Source organism: Stylophora pistillata, chromosome 5 (assembly GCF_964205215.1).
Source record: "Stylophora pistillata chromosome 5, jaStyPist1.2, whole genome shotgun sequence".
Lineage (NCBI taxonomy): Eukaryota > Metazoa > Cnidaria > Anthozoa > Scleractinia > Pocilloporidae > Stylophora > Stylophora pistillata.
The window spans coordinates 25,891,788-25,912,704 of NC_142523.1; the positions used below are offsets into that span (position 1 = coordinate 25,891,788).

Below are 20,917 nucleotides of genomic sequence, written 5' to 3' on the forward strand. Positions count from 1 at the left end.
TGATTTGGAAAGCGATGGTCTTAAACACCTTAAAGCGACGGAAGGAGATCGGGTGAACAGTCTGGTGAATGTTACTGCGATTTGCACACGTGATCTGACTTCAGTGGAGCTTTGCCAATTTTGGACCATTCTTTGGCCCGGTAAATATTTTTAAGTGGTAAAGGGTTAAGTCGCCCGAGAGTCATTTCGACTGTTTTTTTTTTTGTTTTTTTTGTTTTTTTTTCGGGTAACGACTCAAATTTCGGGCGACATGACTCAGGCCTTGAACAAGCAGCCATTGTTATCATGGCAACAAGAGTGCTGCAACCTTAAAAATGGGCATTTTTGTGCATCTCCCCCGAGTGCCTAACTGCATGCAAAATTTGAAGGGGTGTTGAAAATTTTCATTTCCTAAGATGTTTGATTCTTGCAGAGACTTGTTAACTACTGCGTTATTTATTTAAACTTGAGGAGAATTTCTAAAATTAGGTACTGTAATTCCTCGAAAAATGTTGGGTAAAAGAGGGGGCATTTATTGTAGGAAGGGTGCCTAATCAAGGGGGCCACTTGTTATTCTCCTGTAATGACTCTGCTGTAGGTTTAAAATGATCTAAAGTGGCAATAATAGAAACAGGTTTTTCTTGTATCCCTACGATTGAAGTGAGTTAGGGACAAGGGAGACTGCTTTATGGACTCTGTGGCTGGGGGGGGGGGGGGTGGTTCATTGGAGTGTGGGCACTTATTTGAGGAAATACAGTATAATTTTTTTTGATCGGTCATTTTATAGTGTGAGAACGCTTCAGTAGTTCTTGTTACAATGGCTATGATCTTAAAGATCTTCTTTAGTCAGATTTTCTTTCTTTTGAAGACAGGTATTCTGATCTTTTCCCACTCATGTTGGCCTTGATAATGTGATTGACCTGTTCCACGATTTCTCCTGGCAAAACTAACGAACAAAGAAACATAAACAACAACAACAAAATTAATGTTGAAAAAACATTTTTTGGTACACCAGGGAAAATTGTTCCCCAATCATTTAAGCCTTTGATGCCTTAGGCTGACTAAAATCTAATTTCTCCTTACAATATCAACCCTGAATCAAACAGTAGGGTATTGAGAATAAAGGAAATGATCACCAATAATACAGAGGCTTTTGATTGTTCATATGGAGAATATAAATACTGATGTCGACAAAAATAAACTGGTAGGCCAGGGAATAATAATCAACTTACTTCGAAAAATGTACTATCTTAAATTAATGCTCTTTCCTGTGATAAATTACTGTATACAAAGAAAAATACAGAAAATTTCTCACCTGCATCATCAGCATCAGTTTCAAAGTCGTAGTGTTTAAACTCATGTGCATTTTGACTGAAGTAAACTATTCTGAACACAGATTTTCCATTGTTCTTCACTTCATTTAGGTCACAAGCAACCACATTTTCCATATCTATTGAGGTCTTTAAAAAAAGTGATTTTACAAGTTAGTATTAAAAGGAAGAGGTAAGAGGACAAATCAGATAAAAAAAAGTTAAAATTGTGCTGAGGGGGACATTGGGATTTGCAGTGTTGGGGCAGACTCTTCTTTTTTTAATGGAGCAATGTGGTGTAGAACAACTTGCATTCTGGTGTTGCAGTGATCTCAAACTTTACGGTATATTATGTTTGTAATTTTAAATGAACAGTTTTTGGTGAAATAAACCATTCCCAGTGTTGCAGTTTATTCTTTAATAGATTTTGAAAACCTGGCCACAGTTAGTTTTTGAACAAAAATGCGATACATTTGAGTTAAACTTTAATTAACATTAGCCAAGTAGCCCTAGGCCATGTTTGTTAACATTTCACTTGACTTATGGACCTCTACAACAGGCACTATCAGCCAGCCAAAGACTGGCACATGGTAAAGATGAGTAAAACCAGACCAGATAAATCCTGAGGCTTAAACCATGTAATGGTGTCGGTGTGTGTCGATAATATTTCTTGCAGTGATGGGGTGTTTATTCTATTTTGTTTGCAATGTTGTGGTATTCAGAACACTCCATGTTCCCCTCTCTACTTAAGGCAAAAGCTAATGCAGCCAGAGCTTATATGGGTAGCATGAATTGACTTTAAGAGTTGTATTCCCCCCGCCCCCCATCCTCTCCTTAGATTGGGATGCCAGTCCACCTCAAGGTCTCCCTGCAGCATTTGATCTGAGGCTTCCCTGATAATTAATCCCAGTATCCATTCACACTCTATTCTCATCACTTGTCTGTGTTGGTCACTCATGGGTGAGGCAGAAAGGGTAGCTAAGGACCTGTCAAACTGTGGGGTGAAGCAGAGAGGGTAGCTAAGGACCTGTCAAACTGTGGGGTAAGGCAGAAAAGGTAGCTAAGGACCTGTCTAACTGTGGGGTGAGGCAGAAAGGGTAGCTAAGGACCTGTCTACCTGTGGGGTGAGGCAGAAAGGGTAGCTAAGGACCTGTCTACCTATGGGGTGAGGCAGAAAGGGTAGGTAAGGACCTGTCTACCTGTGGGGTGAGGCAGAAAGGGTAGCTAAGGACCTGTCCACCTGTGGGGTGAGGCACAAAGGGTAGCTCAGGACCTGTCTACCTGTGGGGTGAGGCAGAAAGAGTAGCTAAGGACCTGTCTACCTGTGGGGTGAGGCACAAAGGGCAGCTCAGGACCTGTCTACCTGTGGGGTGAGGCAGAAAGGGTAGCTAAGGACCTGTCTAACTGTGGGGTGAGGCAGAAAGGGTAGCTAAGGACCTGTCTAACTGGCAAAATGCAGTAAAGTGAAAACCTGCATATTAAATTTTTTTTTGTTTTACAGCCATGATCAAAATATTCTCTCCAAATTTGAACAAATGTACTGTCAGTGATAATACTTACAAATTTTTGTTTTCCCCAAAACTTTTTTGCTGACTTGGGTTGAAGTACTGGGTCAATTTCTATCTTCTCAAGAGAAACTCCTGAAGGGCAACAGAGAAAGTGATCAATAAGAAGTTAAATGAAATACAAAAGGAAAAAAAATTGAAATAAAACAGGAAAAAATGAGATGAGGTGGTACCGGTGGGGAGAGCATTCCTCCCACCCTGTAGAGAGGGGAGGGGTAGTGTAACATTCAATACTTGTTTAAATATGTTTGAGTTTATAAAAGGTTTAGAACTCTACACTGAGGAGGGGCTTGGAAATTAAGCAGACTTTGAACTTGACATGATTATTATGCAATATTGGCTGCTGAGATTGCATTTATTGTGTCAACTTCACATGCTATTGAATATTGATTGAATTCTCTTGACCAATCAGATTTTTTGTAGTAAGATGTATTGGCTGAAACTCAGTGATGAAAAGGCAACAAAATAAATATCTGTGAATGACTTACCAAGCTGTATCTCCGTCACCGTCCTCAGCTTTTGCAGCATGCTGACCCTGTATGACTGAGGATTAAATAATATTTTTTTTCTCTAAACAAGAGTGTATATTAAGCAACAAACCAAGACAACATCTGCAATAATAGAAACCTTAGGCAGTCAGAAGGGCAATGCAAAGGAAAACATTAAAAAAAATTATACTTTTATTCAGAATTTTTCCATTATGCCTGTATGTGGGTATTGTCTGTAATGGTGTCACATCTTAACTTCAGCATAATCTAATTTATGTGAGCAGCATTGAGTCCCAAATGAAAACTTAAAGAATTTGCCCACAAGGTTGTTCATGCACACTGAGACCAAGAAAGACAAAGTTATAAGATGTAATTGCAGAGCCCTTGTCCTGTCCATCAGATTATTTTGTTTTGCCATAATTATGTCCTCCCTGCCATAACTGTTGTGGTTTGCTTAAACCTTTGACCCTAACAGTGACCAGCATCGAGTTTCTCCTGAAATAATTATCACCCCTGAATCACACAGTGAGGTCAGGAGAATAAAGCAAATGATCACCAACTAAATAAACTCTGATTGTTTGACAAATTCTCTTTGTCAGCACTTTAGGAAATGTAGAGAGAACAGTATGGAGAATATGCATACTGATGTTAGGGTGTAAAGAGTTAAGGTCCCTAATTTCGTGTTACACTTACCCTGTCTGTATAACAAGTGTAAGCTTGGAAACGAATATTAGGCTCTTCCCTTTCTTCCTCGTGATTCCGTTTTCCTACAATTATATCAACAAAAAAGCCAAATATTGCTTCAATCTCCAATCAACTTTATTGTATTTTTTATTTCAGACCAAATCATTTGACCCACCTTAGCTATATTTATTATTTAGTATTATCTTCACAGTTTAATGTCAAAATAGGAATACTGTCTGTTTTATTTAATATTCATCTCTTTGGTCTAATCTCCCAGTTTGTTCAAAAGTGTTGGTAATAAATGAAAAAAACAATGTGACTCAGAAGCCTGAAAAAAGAGCAATTTGCAAACTGATTACACTCAGTCTGCTGTGAGCCAAGCAGACTGCAAGAACCAACAGTGATGCCAAAATGGATGTACAAAAAAAAGTTACTGCGCAAAGACAACACTTATAAACTTAAGTTAAAGTGGGCTAATTAAAATCCACTTACGGCCAAATCTGACCAGACAGAATTCCATTGTTCCCATGCTTTCTAGGGTTGCATCGAGACTAATGGGAACCCCAGGCTCTGACTGTTTTTCCAAGACATATTCCTTGGCTATGATTGAAATAAAAAAGAAAGGATATTAAAGAACTCAGAATCAAACAACTCTTATTGTAAAGAATCTGCCAAAAAGAGCAGTGAATCTTCTTGAAGATTGTTTCTCTATACAAGGTATTTGATGCTTGACTCTGTCTCTAAATTTAAACTTTGACTTATTTTTCTTGAAAGGTTTAAAAATTTGCTTTTTCCACTCTGCCACAAAGTCAAAGCTGGACTAGTTACAGGCATACATTTAGCTGATAAGATTCAAGGATTCATGCTTCTGACTCACTGACTTCTTCAGAAAAAATAAAAAAATTTACAAATTCATTGTTGTACACCTGCAAATTTTCCTTGCTTTAAAGACAATTGGGAAAACAAGTCATATCTTTTTTAACGGTCAGTTTCCCTTTGAGCAGACACAAAGCTTATAATAATATTTAAGTCATGTATATTTTCAAACCTGTTCTTCGTAATCCTCTCTTCTTAACCATTTTTTCATATACTTGTTTCATCTTAGCATTCATGCTGTCCACTTTGACTCTTGAAAAGCCATGCTGGGGCTCATTCCTGAAAAAGCAAATCAGAAATTAATTATTATAATAGTTTAATTAATATGTAATTTTCAAAGACTGACAGAAGTAATTTTGTCAATAGCATAAGATGGTAAGTTTTGAGTTGGGTAAAGGATTGGAGTAAGAAGTTTTTCCTCTTGTCACAAGCGTGGAACAAAGGAAAAAGTCTGACTTCCCATGAGGAATCAAACCTCAGACCTTTGGATTCTGTGCTCCAATGCTCTATCACTGACCCAGAGAAACTCCACAGTGAGCAAGACCCATTATGAAGTAGTTTTGGTTTTCAATTAATTTTAATACTTGTAGTGCATGGTGGGAATTAAATAACAAAAGCAAATATAATATTATTATAACAATGGCATTTTAGCAGTGGTTATTCAATGTGGTGGCTCTTCTTGTCCACTGTTTCCTGGTCGAATTGGAATTTGTAATGTTGGTTTTTGTAGAAGGGAAGAAAACTGGAAGACCTGGAGAAAAACCACTGAACCAAGGATGAGAACCAACAACAAACTGAACCCACACGTGATGCCAGCTCTTGGAATTAAACCCAGGCCACAGCGGTGGGAGGCCAGGACTCTGCCTACTGTGCAATCCCCAGCATTCCCATGAGACTTTCAGCATGAAATTGACTTGGGCAACCTTAAGCTCTACATATTTCTGAAATATTTCATTATTGAGAAAATGGTTTTTGATTCTTAAAAATATTTGAGCTTACACTGTAACTATGATCCCTGATGAAGGTTTGTGAGGTGTTGGTTTTGTAGGACTGGCATCTTTCTAGAAATCGTAATGATCAGCAAGGAGTTAGAGAACAACATAATATTTATTTTAGACTTCATAGTTATAAGGTACTTGGTGTTTTTAGAAGCAATGAAGCACCAAGGTAAATATTATAATTATCTACCACCAGCCACCAACATTGAGGTAAGTGATTGTTTTAGTATAAAGTAAGACATTAACTAATTTAAAAGATAATACAGTTCAAAAAGATGACTTTACATGTTGCTCTGTCATTTATTCTTGCAACTATTACAATATTTTCTGGTGTAAATCCCACCTGAGTTGCTAAGTGAATAACAAAGGATATCTGGAGTTTGAGTTGCCAATCAGAGTGCACCTTAAACACTATCCACTGTTTTAGTGTATTAAATAATAATACACACTATTGAGCAGAAACACTTATTGCAGAGATTACCCTCCTATCCATCAGTTCAGTTCTTAAAAAGGGGTCTGGGGGGACAAGTGGACTAACCATATCAATCTTGGAGGGGGGGAGAGAGGTGATAAGGGGGAGGAGATAGAGGGGGAAAATGGGAGGGCAAGGTGGGGACTGATAATCCCATGTGGAGAGGGAGAAGGGGAAGGGGGAATGGGAAAGAGGATTGAGGGGGAAGGCCAGAACAAAACCCTTAGAGGGGTGGGGAAAGGATGGAAAGGGAAAGACAATCCTAAGACTCTGGGTTTTGGCAAGGTACAGTGTATATGCTAAGCTGGGAACAATCATGTGGGCATGGCGTTTTTCAACATCTAATCAGCAAAACCAGGAACAAAGGGGAAAGTTTATGGTTCATGATAAAAGGAAAGGGACAATTGGAGGAAAGCTATCAAAATATAACACTTGTTTAGTAAGTAGTAAAAAAAACACAATTGGCTCAATTCTTCTAAAGACAATGTCCTGAGTTACCTGAACCAAAGCTAGACAATTGAAAAAAAATTTCGTAATTGGCTCCTTGTTCTCAAGCGCTACAATACAAAAAAAATTGGAGAGAAATATTGATACACAAACACCTAAGAATAATTAAAGATAATAAAGGCTGAGAAACTTAATACTTTATCAAAGAAGCAAATTAAAATGATTGGTGCAGATTCATGACTATATATCATACTGTACATAAATCTTATTCTTATTCTAGACATGTACACCTTATTCCATGGTTTCACATATTATAATACTTGCAGATAGTTTTCAAGTTGTGTAGTATTGTTCAGAGTCCCCAAGTGGCAAGGAAAAACACAAACAATAAGCAAAATGTCTACTTGTATCATTTGTGAAACTTGATTGAGTGAGGTACCAGAGTCTCTTACTCCACTGCTAAATTTAACTTTTGAGTTTTTTGGCTTCTTAAGTTTTCAGATACATTCTATTATAATAGTATTTCTGGGCATGGTATCAATCAAATGTGGCCTGTGTGAAAGATGAAAAACATCATAAGAAAAGCCATCGCTGGAAGTGCTTTTTATCTGATTTTAAATCTGGTGCATGCATGTGCTTAAATGTTTGTTGCACTACAAGTCAAGCTTAAAAAAAAAAACAGGAATAAAGCCTAAGTTTAATTGGGTCCTTCAATTCAGAGTGGCCATATTTTTACTCCACTTTCTGTCCAAAGTTTTCACCTGTTTTGTACAGTATAATACTGTCCTAAGTCCTAGAATGGTAAAAATGATGCTAAATTAACCCTTCAACTCCACGATCTGTTTGTTAATTCTCCCCTCTGGCTGCTCCACACTTCCTTTTGAGTTAGCTACACTGAAGAGTTTGGTCTTTAATCAAAAGAACTACTTCTACCTCATAAGTTGGAGTACTCTTATTACTTGTTTGTTGGATGTTCTAAGGTTATTCTAGGGAGAAGTTACACTTAAATCACTTCTGAGAGTTAAGAAGTGGAATTAAATGTACTGTATGTGTATACCTGGAAAGTCAGTGTCCACTTCTCCATCATCCTCAGCCATATGCAAACAAAAAGATTTGACATCATTCTGAAATTGATATAAGAAAGAAATCTTGAATTTCCTTTGGACAAAAACCAATAACTTGTCCTTTGCTCTGACTGATATTAACTTTTAAGAAAAATTGATAAGGTTTAAAAGTTAACATACTCTACACCAAAAATCCCTCAAAATAGCTACTAACAATTTTGTACCTTGAGTGGAGGCTGTAATCCCTGGTTTGTATACTTGTTCAAGATAAGTCCTATTAAGTCCTGCACACAGGCACTTCCTGTTTAAGTTGGGTAGGAAAAAAATATCAGCTCTATCATAATACATTTTGTGCAATATCACATATTATTAAAAACCAGATCATTGGATAATGCAATTCAAGACTTTTTATTGGCTTAGCCATTATGGTAAGTGTATGCCTCAGCTTAATATGAAAAGGGAGCTAAAAATTTAATCAAATTCAGTAATGTAATTGAACATTTTTTAATAAAACAATCATTATTCCACTCACACTTGTTGGATATGAGATGATTATAGCCAATGAGGCGCATAGCACCTCGTTGGCTGTCTATTATCTCATATCCAATGCACGCTTGTGGAATAATTGTTAATTAATCTTTAATTCTGCCATGAACCCATTAACTCTCATGAGTGACCAAGACAGAATTTCTCCTTACAATATCAGTACAATATCAAGCAGGCAAGTGTTGAGAATAAACTTAAGAAAAACAATTATGCTATTAGTTGACCCAACACCAAATTCAACAAACTAACATTACGAGAATTCTATGGCAGACAGTAAGGAGAATTACTAAATAAATCAGATTTTGGGAGTGAAAGGGTTACGAAAAAGTACAATAATTTTTTTTTAAGTTAAAAAATTTACCACTAATTGTGTATGTTTTTTCTTTCTATACCTAAGACTGTGACAATCATTGGCATGACTCTTTCCTCCTGCAGAATCAAGCATAAAATAAAATATCAAGTCAGTTCTGGCAATGATCACTCATTTCTTGACTCAGTTCAAACCCCAACTTATCTCAGGTGACACTTAACACTGAGGACCCATCAGATCATGGCCATAAAATCTTAGTGAACCAGTGAATGTTCAGATTCTCTTAACCCACACAAGTGCTAAACATGTAATTTATCCCGATAATATTCATGCATTATTCAACAAACAGTTAAAGATATTATTGAAACTTATCAGGTAGAGGTTGTTATCTTGATCAAACATCAAATTCCCCTCACCAATTTACAAGGAAATGTGTAGCAGCCAGAGGGGAAAGTTAAAAATCCTCAGTTCTTAGGAATTGAAGGGTTAATAAACTAGTTACTTTATATCAAACTGTTAAATCCGCGCCAGTCTTCATTGCATAACATAAAATGAGGTTACTGACCATGAATACCTCTGGTAGCATTGTTAAAAATATCCTGAGCTTTTTTGTACTTCCTTGGAAAGCCTAGGGGGGGGGGGAGAGGGGGGGTAGACTTCTGTGAGGTATAATCAAACTTATCATTACAAACGTTTGTTAAACTTTTCTGGTAAACTCTTTTTTTTTTAAATTGCTTCTACACAGTACTGGAATGGTTTGCTTTTAAAATGAATGGCAAAATTACCATAAGATCAACAGTAATTCAGAACCAATTTGCGCATTTAAGTAAACTCCGATCCCTCCCCGAAAAAAAAGCTACTGACATCCACATCATTCTCCACAGAAATGGTCATAAGCTTTCTATTTTTGTTTGGAATTCAAACTCAACATCAAGTTTGTTCAGAGTGCCACATAACAAACTAACGATGCTTACTAACCTCCCTTGCCCGAGGCCATACTTAGGAATATTGTCCCTCAGTCATTTTTATATGAACCTTGGGCCATATTGCCAATATTCCTCAGTGTGGCCCTCACACTCGGTCAGTTAGAAGTTAATATTTCAAAACAATGTTGTTTCAAGTTCACAAGGCAACCAGGTGGACAATCAGACATGGTTTGTCTGAATTACAATTCATAGACCCAACATTTCGACACTCCTGTCTTAAGTGCCTTCATCAGGGATGATCTAATCTGGTGGTGAGAGCCTATCAGTTGTAATTCCCTATACTCAACACTTTTGTAAATAATCTACCAAAAAGTGCATTGAGTCTTCTTGAAGGATATTCCTTGATACAAGGTAAGTTCTTCAGTCTGTTGATAAATGTCACTCTCTGAATTTAAACTTTGTCTTATTTTTCTCAAAAGGTTTACTTTTTTCCACTCTGCCACAAATGCAAGAAGCTGCACTAGTTACGAGCAGTGTACATTTAGCTGATAAGCTTCAAGGATTTATGCCTCCAATTTACTCACTGACTTTAATTCTTCAGTAAAAGAAAAATCACACCTGCAATTGTCCTTGCTCCAAACACAATTATTGTGATTGGTTGATTTATAATCACATGACCATGTATAAATTAAAATGTACACTGCTCATGACCAGGATACAATATTGACAGGATATTGTCAAAAATTGTATCCTGAGCAAGTTACATGTATTGGATGTGATCAATGTCCAGGTTTGCAGTTAATCTAAATGTAGGATAATGATAATTATAAGTGCTCTTCTTAGCACTTCTCAGCAATTCCAGGCAAAACTAACTTGTTGCTAACTCTCCACTGGTTCTAGTTAGTTAGTTAATAATTTATACCTGTAGTCATATAGTTTATATCTGACCACTTGAAGCCGAGAGGCTGAATTACGGGTGCAGTGTAAGGTTGAGAACAGACGTTAGCGTATCAGGCGCCTCTGGCAGCCGCTTCAGTCTATCAATCTCACCTTCCCACCCATCCCACCCCAGGGGAGGACATCCATCACAAAGTAATCTCCTGTGTGGGAAATTAACGTCTCCTACCCGAACCCTGCAGGACACGGGACCTTCATTTATTCGTCCCTATTCAAGAAGACTAGAATATCTAGAAAACACTATGGGAGCAGCCCTTGGCTAAAACACTGTAGCTCTTTCCTACTTTATCCAAAAAGATGAAATAAATAGACTGGTTGAGCAGAAGGCCCAGGAAAATACAATTCTTTAAAGGTATATCTACAGTGTTTCGAAGAAATAAAGTTGCACTGTCATTAGATTAACACGCATTTTCTGCTTGTTTACTTGTTTGTCCTCTGGATGCATAACAAAGCACTTGACCTGGGGCCCATTTCTTGAAAGTCCTGCCAACTGGTAACTTAACGGGCCCAAAGCTATGTTTTAAAATTAAAATTTGAAGGATAGGAAAGCAGGTTCTAGCTGGCACCCAAACCAGTCCTTTTAGTTTCTCTAGTTGATAGTTTTATTGTATCATTTTCAAAACTTTTGAAATCCCCATCTTAAATGAAAACAGAACAGTTTTACAGGCCCATAAAGTTACCGGGACTTTGAAAAACAGGCCTGTAGTGTATGTGGTTGATTCTTGTAAGCATGCGCAGGTATGTGCATTATTCATTCCATGTACTTTTGAAATAAAAACTGGATACATGACAAGGCCTCTCAGGTCTGTCAGGAAACAGTTCGTTTTGTTTTCCCTGAACTCTCTTTTTCTTCCCCTTGACTTAATTCTTCTTGGGAGACATTGAGACTTGCAGGAAAATGTAAAACACCTTTTCTAACTGACAGTTTCCCTCTGAGCAGACATGAAGCTTAATTACTATATATTTTCAAACCTGTTCTTCGTAATCCTCTCTTCCTGACCATTTTTTCATATACTTGTTTCATCTTTGCATTCATACTGTCTACTTTGACTCTTGAAAAGCCATGCTGGGGTTCATTCCTAAAAAAGTAAATCAGAAATTAATCATAATAGTTTAATATTCATGTAGTAATTTTCAAAGACTGATTCAGAAGTCAAAGTTTTGTACATAGAATAAGAAAGATGGTAAGTTTTATGCTGGGTAAAGAAATTGAGTGAGAACCTTTTCATCTCGTCACAAGCGTATGACAGAGGGAAATTCTAAGCAAGTTCCATTAAGAAGTAGTTTTGGTTTTTAATTGACCATAATGCTTGTAGTGTGCGAACCGAATTCCCAGTTTTCTGGGAATTCCTTGGAATTCCTAGGAATTCCTAGGAATTCTCAAAAATTCCCAACTATGGAAATAAGCTCTGATTTGAAAAGCTTGGAATTACTGGGAATTTCTGGGAAAGGAAGGTTTCAGTTTTGTGAGGACTTGGAATTCCTAGGAATTCCTAGGAATTCTCAAACATTCCTAACTATGTATATGTGCACGATCCTTCGCAGTAAAGCACTATTTAAGCAATAGTGAAAATCAGACCTGAAAAAAATTCAGGCCTGTACGGGATTCAAACCACTGACCTCTGCGATACTAGTGCAGCGCTCTACCAATTGAACTAACAAGCCAACTGGGAGCAAGCCATCAAATTAATTCGACATAAACCCGTAGATGATAAATCAAACAACAAACATATGAAATACATATATATGAACTGCGGTTATGAAACATATATGTGCACGATCCTTCGCAGTAAAGCACTATTTAAGCAATAGTGAAAATCAGACCTGAAAAAAATTCAGGCCTGTACGAGATTCAAACCACTGACCTCTGCGATACTAGTGCAAAGCTCTACCAATTGAGCTAACAAGCCAACTGGGAGCAGGCCATCAAATTAATTCGACATAAACCTGTAGATGATAAATCAAACAACAAACATGAAATACACATATATGAACTGCGGTTATGAAATGTATATATGCACGATCCTTCGCAGTAAAGCACTATTTAAGCAATAGTGAAAATCAGACCTGAAAAAAATTCAGGCCTGTACGGGATTCAAACCGCTGACCTCTGCGATACTAGTGCAGCGCTCTACCAATTGAGCTAACAAGCCAACTGGGAGCAGGCCATCAAATTAACTCGACATAAACCCGTAGATGATAAATCAAACAACAAACATATGAAATACATATATATGAACTCAGGTCTGATTTTCACTATTGCTTAAATAGTGCTTTACTGCAAAGGATCGTGCACATATACGTTTCATAACCGCAGTTCATATATATGTATTTCATATGTTTGTTGTTTGATTTATCATCTATGAGTTTATGTCGAATTAATTTGATGGCCTGCTCCCAGTTGGCTTGTTAGCTCAATTGGTAGAGCGCTGCACTAGTATCGCAGAGGTCAGTGGTTTGAATCCCGTACAGGCCTGAATTTTTTTCAGGTCTGATTTTCACTATTGCTTAAATAGTGCTTTACTGCGAAGGATCGTGCACATATAGGTTTCATGACCGCAGTTCATATATATGTATTTCATATGTTTGTTGTTTGATTCCTAACTATGCAACTAACCTCTGGTTTGAAAAGCTTGGAATTACTGGGAACTTCTGGGAAAGGAATGTTCCAGTTTTGTGAGGACTTGGAATTCTTAGGAATTCCTAGGAATTCTCAGCTATGCAAACTACCTTTACGTTAACAAGGGTAGAATTCTTGGGAATTTCTGGGTATTGAATTTGAGGCAAATTAAATAACCCTGAAATCCAAATATTTCCAAGAACTTCTAATACCTTGAATGTGAAGGTTTTAAGATAAGGAGTAATTTTAGAGGCTTAAAAATTGGGTTCAATAAAAGATGTGCTAAACAGAATGTACCAAGAGATGTAAATACCTGAACAATTTGTTTATCATGGAATTTATTATTTAAAGTAAGTTTTAGTAAATCCTAACATTAACATGCATTTTTTCATCAAGCAGCAGTCAATTATATTAAGTACAAATTGTCCATTTAAATCCAATGCACTCATACCACAGATTTGCTTTCTAACCTGAAAGGCTTCTTGGATTCCATAATCATAAAAAGGTTTTATTGCGATGCAAAATGACTCTCATGACCGCAGATGTGCCAAAATCATAAAATATAAACATAATCATGAGAAGGGGTCAATGCTTCGGAATGCGCACATTCGTTTGTGGGCAAGAATTCTAACATACTTTAATCGCTTCCTTCTCTTGTACAAATGTTTCTTCGTTATGAGACGCACTTGACCGTTGGCACCGCTAATTTAAGCTCAGTGGATTAGCGTCAAAGATCTAGACTTAAAGGAATCGAGATGGCCGCGTTGGACGGTGTCGATGAATGCTTGTTATGGTCCAACTCCGTATTGGTACACTATGATCATCTAGGTAGCTCTTATACTTCATAAGGTGGTATCCATCGGTTATAATAATGAGGGTAAAACACGTTTGTAATCACATTCAAAGAACTTGTGATTGCCTTGTGCTGTTTCTCACCTTTGCCGTGAACACAACTCAAGTCAGGGTTTCGAGTCTCTGTTTCCTCGACAGCTTTCGGCCACAAATCGTGCATTTGTAGTACGTTCGATTCTTCTCGATTATTTCTACTTTGAGTGAGTTCATATCATTATTTATATCATCTTCAAACCAATGATATATTAAATGAAACCATCGTCAACAAGCCGAACCCTGCGCATTCTCTTAAGACTGCAATCGGGCAAGCCAGCAGATTCTCTTTACAAGCCAATAACAATTCCCAAAATATCCACGTGATCATGCCCGTGGGTTGTAGACAAAGAAACCTTCATTTGGCGCTCACCTTTGAATGTACTTTTCATCGGTTGATCGCTCGTGCGTAAGTTATTACTTTTCTCGACTGTTTTGCAAATACGACATCTCTAAAGATGGGTTTTACCGTTGATCAATGGGAAAACGAAAATAGCGCGAGTGTTGTTAAATTGATGAAAAGCAAGTTGTCGGCGCCGTGAAGCTAAAAGAAGGGACAACAGTTATCGACTGGTCGGTACAAGGGTCGAGCAGCTATTTATAAAGCTAATGATTCTGAAAGTTTGTGGTGAGTACAAATTGCGATATTTGGTACGTGATCAAAACTTCGAATTCAGTTTCTGAATGGGATATACTAAAAAAAAGTTATTCACCTAAGTGTTGGTGAAATTAGTTGATATTTACCTACACCTCAGGTAATAATCATTTAATATTCTAATGGAAAGCTGTAGTCCTAAAGGCAATCTATTGTTTTATTTATCCAAGAACTGTCTGCAGGGATTTGTGCAGAAATCTTGCCTGGTTCTATGATCAGTTGAACTGAAATATTTCCAGAATGATGGTAAATTGTATTCTCACAGGAATTGCCTTGTCTGTGATGAACAGACCAGAAGCAAAAAATCCCATGAGCCAGAATTTCTTAAGACTGGTGAGACCCTTTCATTTTGTTGTGCATATCAGTAAGGGGGTCAATTTCCACCCTACTTTTGCCAATTTCCAGGGGTCATCGACTTTTGCAGCTTTATACTTCTTGCCTGCCCCAGTCCTAATGGGTGCTCTAGGATCACCCCTTGTGAATCCCTCTGTTGCACTTATCACCTCCAGCTATTTCTTTCTTTTAGAATAATTTAAAGTGGCAATAAAACACCCTTCCCTTACTTTAAGATAGCTTCATCTGAACAGCAACAAAGGGGGTACAGGTGAATTGGAGACATTTATATGCCAGCCCTTTACAGAATCCTGGGTTTATGCAACTTTAGCAAATTCTCCATGAAACACAGGAAAATCCCTTATTGCTTTAATCATGTTTAATGTGTTACAACTTTCTCAAAAATATGCACAAATTTGAATGGAGTCAGACATGATTGAGTGAAAACAATTTTGTCAAAGATTAGCTCTTCACCAGAGGGGTACACTAAGTACCTTAGTTATAGCTGTTGACTTGATTTTGACAATAAGATCCTTGCAGAGAAGCATTCAAGAAGTCAGCTTCTTGTTATTTAGTTTACAGATGCCCTTGCCTGTGTGAAGTTTGACAGGAATGTAAGAACTGTTATCATCAAAAGTGATGCACAAGGTAAAAATTTCAAAAGTGATACCTCAGGCCAAGTATGAGTAGTAGAAGTGGAACATCAATACAATAGTCTTGGGAACCCAGGTGGTTCTCTAAGTTGAGTAGAAGTAGCTTAGCTGTAAACAGTAGCCTCTTCCCCTCCAAACAAATTGGAAAGGAGTTCCTGGTGATTGTTGCATACTTAGATAGAAGGCAGCTGCAGGTAGGCTATCATGATATCTTCCAAAAGAGATGCCAGGTCATCCCTGGCAACTCCAACAGTTTGTCAAGTTTTCCTTGCAATTAATTTGTGAGCACTGTTCATCCCCGTGATTGGAGAAAGACAGTGTTGGATAAGAACGCAGGTAGACCATTGCTTTGTCAACCAGTAGAATTCTAGAACTAAAATAATTTCATGCTTGTTTTTGTTTTCTAGTAGAATTCTTATTACAGTTGGTATTACTCAAGTTTTTCTATCTTTTGTCACTCCCAGGTATTTTTTGTGCAGGAGCTGATCTCAAAGAGAGAGCCAAAATGGCAGCATATGAGGTTGGACCCTTTGTATCCATGGCTCGGGCAGCAATAATGGAACTACACAACCTACCAATGCCTACAATTGCCGCTTTAGATGGCGACGCCCTCGGTGGTGGCCTTGAAATGGCCCTGTCATGTGACTTTAGGATTGCTGCAAGTAATGCTAAAGTAGGGCTGACAGAAACTCGTTTGGCTATTATTCCTGGGGCAGGTAGAGTTTTCATAAGATTCTGCTACTTATCCATGGCAGCTAGGAATTTCATTGTCTCTGGATGGAATGGAAGGCCATCACAAATGACCTAACTCCTCTTCCCTTAGGCTATCACAAGCTGCCTCACCCATCCCCCCTCCTTAGCATTTAGTAGGCTACTCTTCACAACAATAGGCAATGACAATTCAGAAGAGGTCCTGTCCTACAATTCAATCGATGTTATAGTTCTGAGAATTTGGTGTTGCATCAACTTACTGGTAATTAATCCACCAATGAATAATTTTATTTATTCTCATTACTTTTCTGTTTGATTTTTTATTGATGGAGAAATGAGGAGAAATTCTTTCTTGGTCACTCGTGGGAGTTAAAGGTTGACACTTTGACTCCCAAGATCGAATTAGCAATTCTCTCCTCTAATCACTCTGCATTTCCTTGGAAATCAGAGGGGAGAGTTTGATGTTAGATCATGATCGCACCCTCTGGCTGATAAGCCTATCTTTTCTCATAACCCAGTGCAAGATGATAGCATATTGAACTCATGGGAAGAAGTTACACGATGATCACATCTGGGAGTTAGAGGGTTTAAATCCCTTTTTTCCAATTCATAAAGAGTGCATCATTCATTAAGTCTTGTGTGCAAGTCAGCTAATGGTATTTCAGCCTTGACATCTGAAATGAATGATATCACAGAGCTTTTACAGGGTTGTCACTAGAAGGTGTAATAAATGTATGATATGAACTGAGTAGGCAGCCGGTATGATTGTGTTGCAAGTGTGATGGTTGCAAAGCAACAGGTCCCTCAAGGAGAGGGTTTCTGTGGGCATGCTTCCCCTGAAAAATTTGAAATTTGAAACTCTAAGACAAGATTTTCAGCATTCTGGAACGTAATGAGTAACTGTGTTTTTAACGTCAGACATTAATTGATGTTAGAATTAGTCCAAAACACTTATTATCATCTTTGATCACACTTCACAAAGTTGGTGCAAAATGGTCTGACAGCCTGTCGGTTTCTGTTTTTTTTAGGAGGTACTCAATGTCTACCAAGGCTAGTAGGTATCTCAAAAGCCAAGGAAATGATTTTTACAGGCGAAATGATCAATGGTACAGAAGCCGAAGAAATAGGTTTAGCTGATTATGTTGCTGAACAAACTGAAACTGGTGATGCAGCATATCAAAGAGCACTTGTTTTAGCTGAAGAAATTCTTCCCCGAGGACCTGTTGCTGTGAGGATGGCCAAACTAGCAATTAACAAGGGAATCCAGGTAAGTCCTTTCTTTTTTAACCTTTTGATCTGCAAGAGTGACTAGTGACTAATTTCTCCTTTAAATATCACCACTGCATCCCACATTAACCTCTTCACTGCTTGCTGAACCTACTCAATGACATTCTCAACACGTCAAAAGTTAGAGAGTAATCATCAAATCTTTGGCACTGGAGAGGTAGATTGAACTGGCCTCTGAAACTGGAAACAAGCTAGAATTCTGGAAAAATGTTATATCAGTTTGTGTTGGCACAGAATTTCTCATTGAGTGGCAGTTAACATTAACGACGGGTTAAGGTCCTGGTCGTGAGAATGAAGGAAATGATCATTAAAGCATTCAAAGAGAAAAGAACACCACAATACACAGGGGAGTGAAGAGAATAACATGACAGAAAAGCATGGACACGATGAAGTAATTGTGCAACTGGAAAAGAGAACAAAGACTCTGGTGAACTGTTTGACTCCCTAAGAGTGACCGGCATCTAATTTCTCCTTACAATATCACCCCTGAATCAAACATTAAGGTTAGGAGAATAAAGGAAATGATCACCAACTAAACAAGCTCTTGATTGTTAAACAAATTCTCCTTGTCAGCACCTTAAGAAATACATAGAAAACTGTATGGAGAATATGTATCGAATATATACATCGATGCAGAGGGAGAATCTGAAGTGAATGAAGGAGCCTCTGAAAGGGGAGCAAAATGGAAGCTCACCAAACTTGATCTGAGAGGAAATCAGATCACCGATGCCGGTGTTGTCAGTCTTGGCCAAGCATTACAGGCACCAACATGTAAACTCACCAGACTTTATCTGAATGGGAATCAGATCACCGATGCCGGTGTTGTCAGTCTTGGTCAAGCATTACAGGCACCAACATGTAAACTCACCAGACTTTATCTGAATGGGAATCATATCACCGATGCTGGTGTCGTCAGTCTATGTCAAGCATTACAGACACCAACATGTAAACTCACCACACTTGATCTGGCTGTAAATCAAATCACCGATGCCGGTGTTTTCAGTCTAGGTCAAGCATTACAGACACCAACATGTAAACTCACCACACTTGATCTGCGTTTTAATCAGATCACCGATGCCGGTGTTGTCAGTCTATGTCAAGCATTACAGACACCAACATGTAAACTCACCACAGTTGAACTGGGTGGCAATCAGATCACCGATGCCGGTGTTGTCAGTCTTGCCAAGCATTACAGATACCAACATGTAAACTCACCACACTTGATCTGGGTTCTAATCAGATCACCGATGTCGGTGTTGTCAGTCTATGTCAAGTATTACAGACACCAACATGTAAACTCACCAACACTTGATCTGAGTGGAAATCAGATCACCAATGCCAGTAAACAGCATCTGATAAAATTTTGGGAAGGAATACCGCTTGTTGAGCTTTATTTTTGAAATGATTTAGGACTCGGCATTTTAAGAGTAGTAAGGGCTTTTGGACAAACTACGCGAAAGTTTAAAGATAATGGGAAAACGTAGACAATTCAAAGGGTAGTTTAAAACACCGCTATACTTTTTTGTCGTTCTTCGAATGAGTTCCATTCATCACCAAATCTTTTTTCAGTCACTGAATCCTTAGCATAAGATATTTTTATGAAAAAGCCGTTTTGGATACTATTGAAAAGGGGTTTCATATTTTTTCCTGCTATAAGATGATGTTGGAATGAATTCAACTATTTGACTTGTTATTCCTTGTTCAATCAGTAAATCCCTGTCTTAGGGGTACATTGATATCAAATTTTAAGAGAGGTAAAATATTTCCCCAATTGGCAGCAGATAATAATGATGTTCGGACCTGGCTAGGCAGGACTTGTCAAAGATTGACGTTTTCCTATCTAACGGCTTCGTGTTTAGCCCCATTTTACTATTAAAAAAAGGATTGTGATTTAGTTGTTTTAGATGTTATTTCATATTGAGTATTCGTTATCTTTGAGTGTTTGCATGTTTGTTGCAATTTTAATGCCTGTAGTGCGCATGTCTCAGTCATTAAACCGCGAATAAGCGTTGGGTGAGGATGCCAAAAAGTTTACCCGCTCGATTTCTCAAACAACGCGCGCATCTCTTTAATCAACGGAGTAAATACAGTCATTCGTATCAATTAACCATGATAGCGCCGTCACTTTTATTTCTTTTCTTTGTTTGTTCTCACCTCCCAAATGACTACAGCTTTATCTACACATCCGTTCCCTTCTCCATTGTCATCGTCTTTCTTTTTGTCATCGCTATCGTTAAAGCCATCGTAATCATTATCATTATTATTAAACTTACCATAAACACGCAGTGTTGCAGAGGAACTAGTAGTATTTGCTTTGTTTTTCGCTTCGCACCTGTAAGTGCCTTTCATCTTCTTTGTGACACTTGGCAACTCTAGCAACGATTCTCCATAGTGATAGGTTCGATTGATGTCAGATGGGAGGTCACTATTATTAAAAACCCAGACTATGCTTGGTTTTGGCACACCTGAGGCTCAGCAACTGAGGTTGACTGGATACCCTTTGGTTACAGACTGGGTTATCGGAGGCTTAGTGATCTGGGGAGAAACTTGAAGTAAACAGACCAACGGATTCAAGAAAGGTTCACATTGACCATTTCAACCCTTTCGGCTTAACTCTAAGTAAAATTGCAAAAACAAACAAACAAACAAACCACGCAATAAGTAAGCCTATCTTTTTTCTAAGTTTTACTTCCCGTAACATGAGTACACGCACCAAAATGCTGAAAGGGACCTCATGAAGCATTTGTCATAATGTAATAGTGGGTTTTTTATTTTTTAAATTTATTTGTAGCTTTAGTCGTAGTTTAGCTTCCGAGAGTACTAGCGGGGTATCTGTAGGTCAGAATTAACTGGATATGATCAGGAACCCTTCAACAGAGAAACGAACTAATGCTGGCAAAATGAAACTTAGTAAACATGGGAGTTCTTTTCAAATCTCAGTCTAACTTCGGTCACGTGACCCTCCCAGGCACGCCGGATTGACGTATTTCAAGGGAAAGCTCTTCATCAAAAAAGGGAAACATCACACACTTCTATTTCTGTAATCGCTTAGATAATCAATTGTTTGAGTTGGAAAAAGTTTTGAAATAAATCAAAACATGGCCGTTTGTCGCTTATTCCCGCTATTTTTGGAGTATTCTCTGTTATTTCG

General features: G+C 38.0%; 2 protein-coding genes across 11 annotated transcripts in view; one reads left to right on the plus strand and one right to left on the minus strand.

Annotated features, from left to right (window-relative positions):
* Positions 1 to 698: 698 nt before the first annotated feature.
* Positions 699 to 14,335, minus strand: LOC111336272 (target of rapamycin complex 2 subunit MAPKAP1-like). 7 transcript variants are annotated; one of them, XM_088760016.1, is made up of 15 exons: positions 14,179 to 14,328; positions 11,595 to 11,701; positions 9,314 to 9,367; positions 8,822 to 8,858; positions 8,108 to 8,184; positions 7,877 to 7,943; positions 6,871 to 6,929; positions 5,902 to 5,963; positions 5,075 to 5,181; positions 4,519 to 4,626; positions 4,036 to 4,109; positions 3,343 to 3,397; positions 2,850 to 2,929; positions 1,295 to 1,439; positions 699 to 925 (listed from the first exon to the last, which is right to left on the minus strand). In XM_088760016.1, exons 2-15 carry the CDS (start codon positions 11,631 to 11,633, stop codon positions 822 to 824), a joined length of 1,068 nt encoding a protein of 355 aa, XP_088616142.1. In that variant the 5' UTR covers positions 11,634 to 11,701; positions 14,179 to 14,328; the 3' UTR covers positions 699 to 821. The 7 variants fall into 7 exon arrangements, with proteins under 7 accessions (XP_088616142.1, XP_088616143.1, XP_088616145.1 ...); XM_088760017.1 differs by having other exon boundaries at positions 699 to 916; positions 14,179 to 14,326; XM_088760015.1 differs by lacking the exons at positions 699 to 925; positions 1,295 to 1,439 and adding an exon at positions 1,997 to 2,283 and having other exon boundaries at positions 14,179 to 14,331.
* A 165-nt stretch (positions 14,336 to 14,500) lies between these two features.
* Positions 14,501 to 20,917, plus strand: part of LOC148731068 (methylglutaconyl-CoA hydratase, mitochondrial-like) — a 121,137-nt gene continuing 114,720 nt past the window's right edge. The window contains exons 1-5 of one of the 4 annotated variants that reach the window (XM_088760026.1): positions 14,501 to 14,755; positions 14,953 to 15,115; positions 15,691 to 15,763; positions 16,233 to 16,484; positions 17,508 to 17,746. In XM_088760026.1, coding sequence (XP_088616152.1) covers positions 15,023 to 15,115; positions 15,691 to 15,763; positions 16,233 to 16,484; positions 17,508 to 17,746 — 657 coding nt within the window. In that variant the 5' untranslated portion in view covers positions 14,501 to 14,755; positions 14,953 to 15,022. The remainder of the gene's footprint in view (positions 14,756 to 14,952; positions 15,116 to 15,690; positions 15,764 to 16,232; positions 16,485 to 17,507; positions 17,747 to 20,917) is intronic. The other 3 variants (XM_088760025.1, XM_088760023.1, XM_088760024.1) reach the window with 3 other exon arrangements.

Bases quoted from the DNA above. Each gene is read 5' to 3' on its own strand.
- LOC111336272 (XM_088760015.1), bottom strand. From the start codon at position 11,633: ATGAAAAAATGGTCAGGAAGAGAGGATTACGAAGAACAG. The intron at 3,398-4,035 runs GTAAGTGTAACA...TTTAATCCTCAG, and splicing joins ACACTTGTTATACAGACAGG to TCATACAGGGTCAGCATGCT. The intron at 2,930-3,342 runs GTAAGTCATTCA...GTTGCCCTTCAG, and splicing joins GGTGACGGAGATACAGCTTG to GAGTTTCTCTTGAGAAGATA.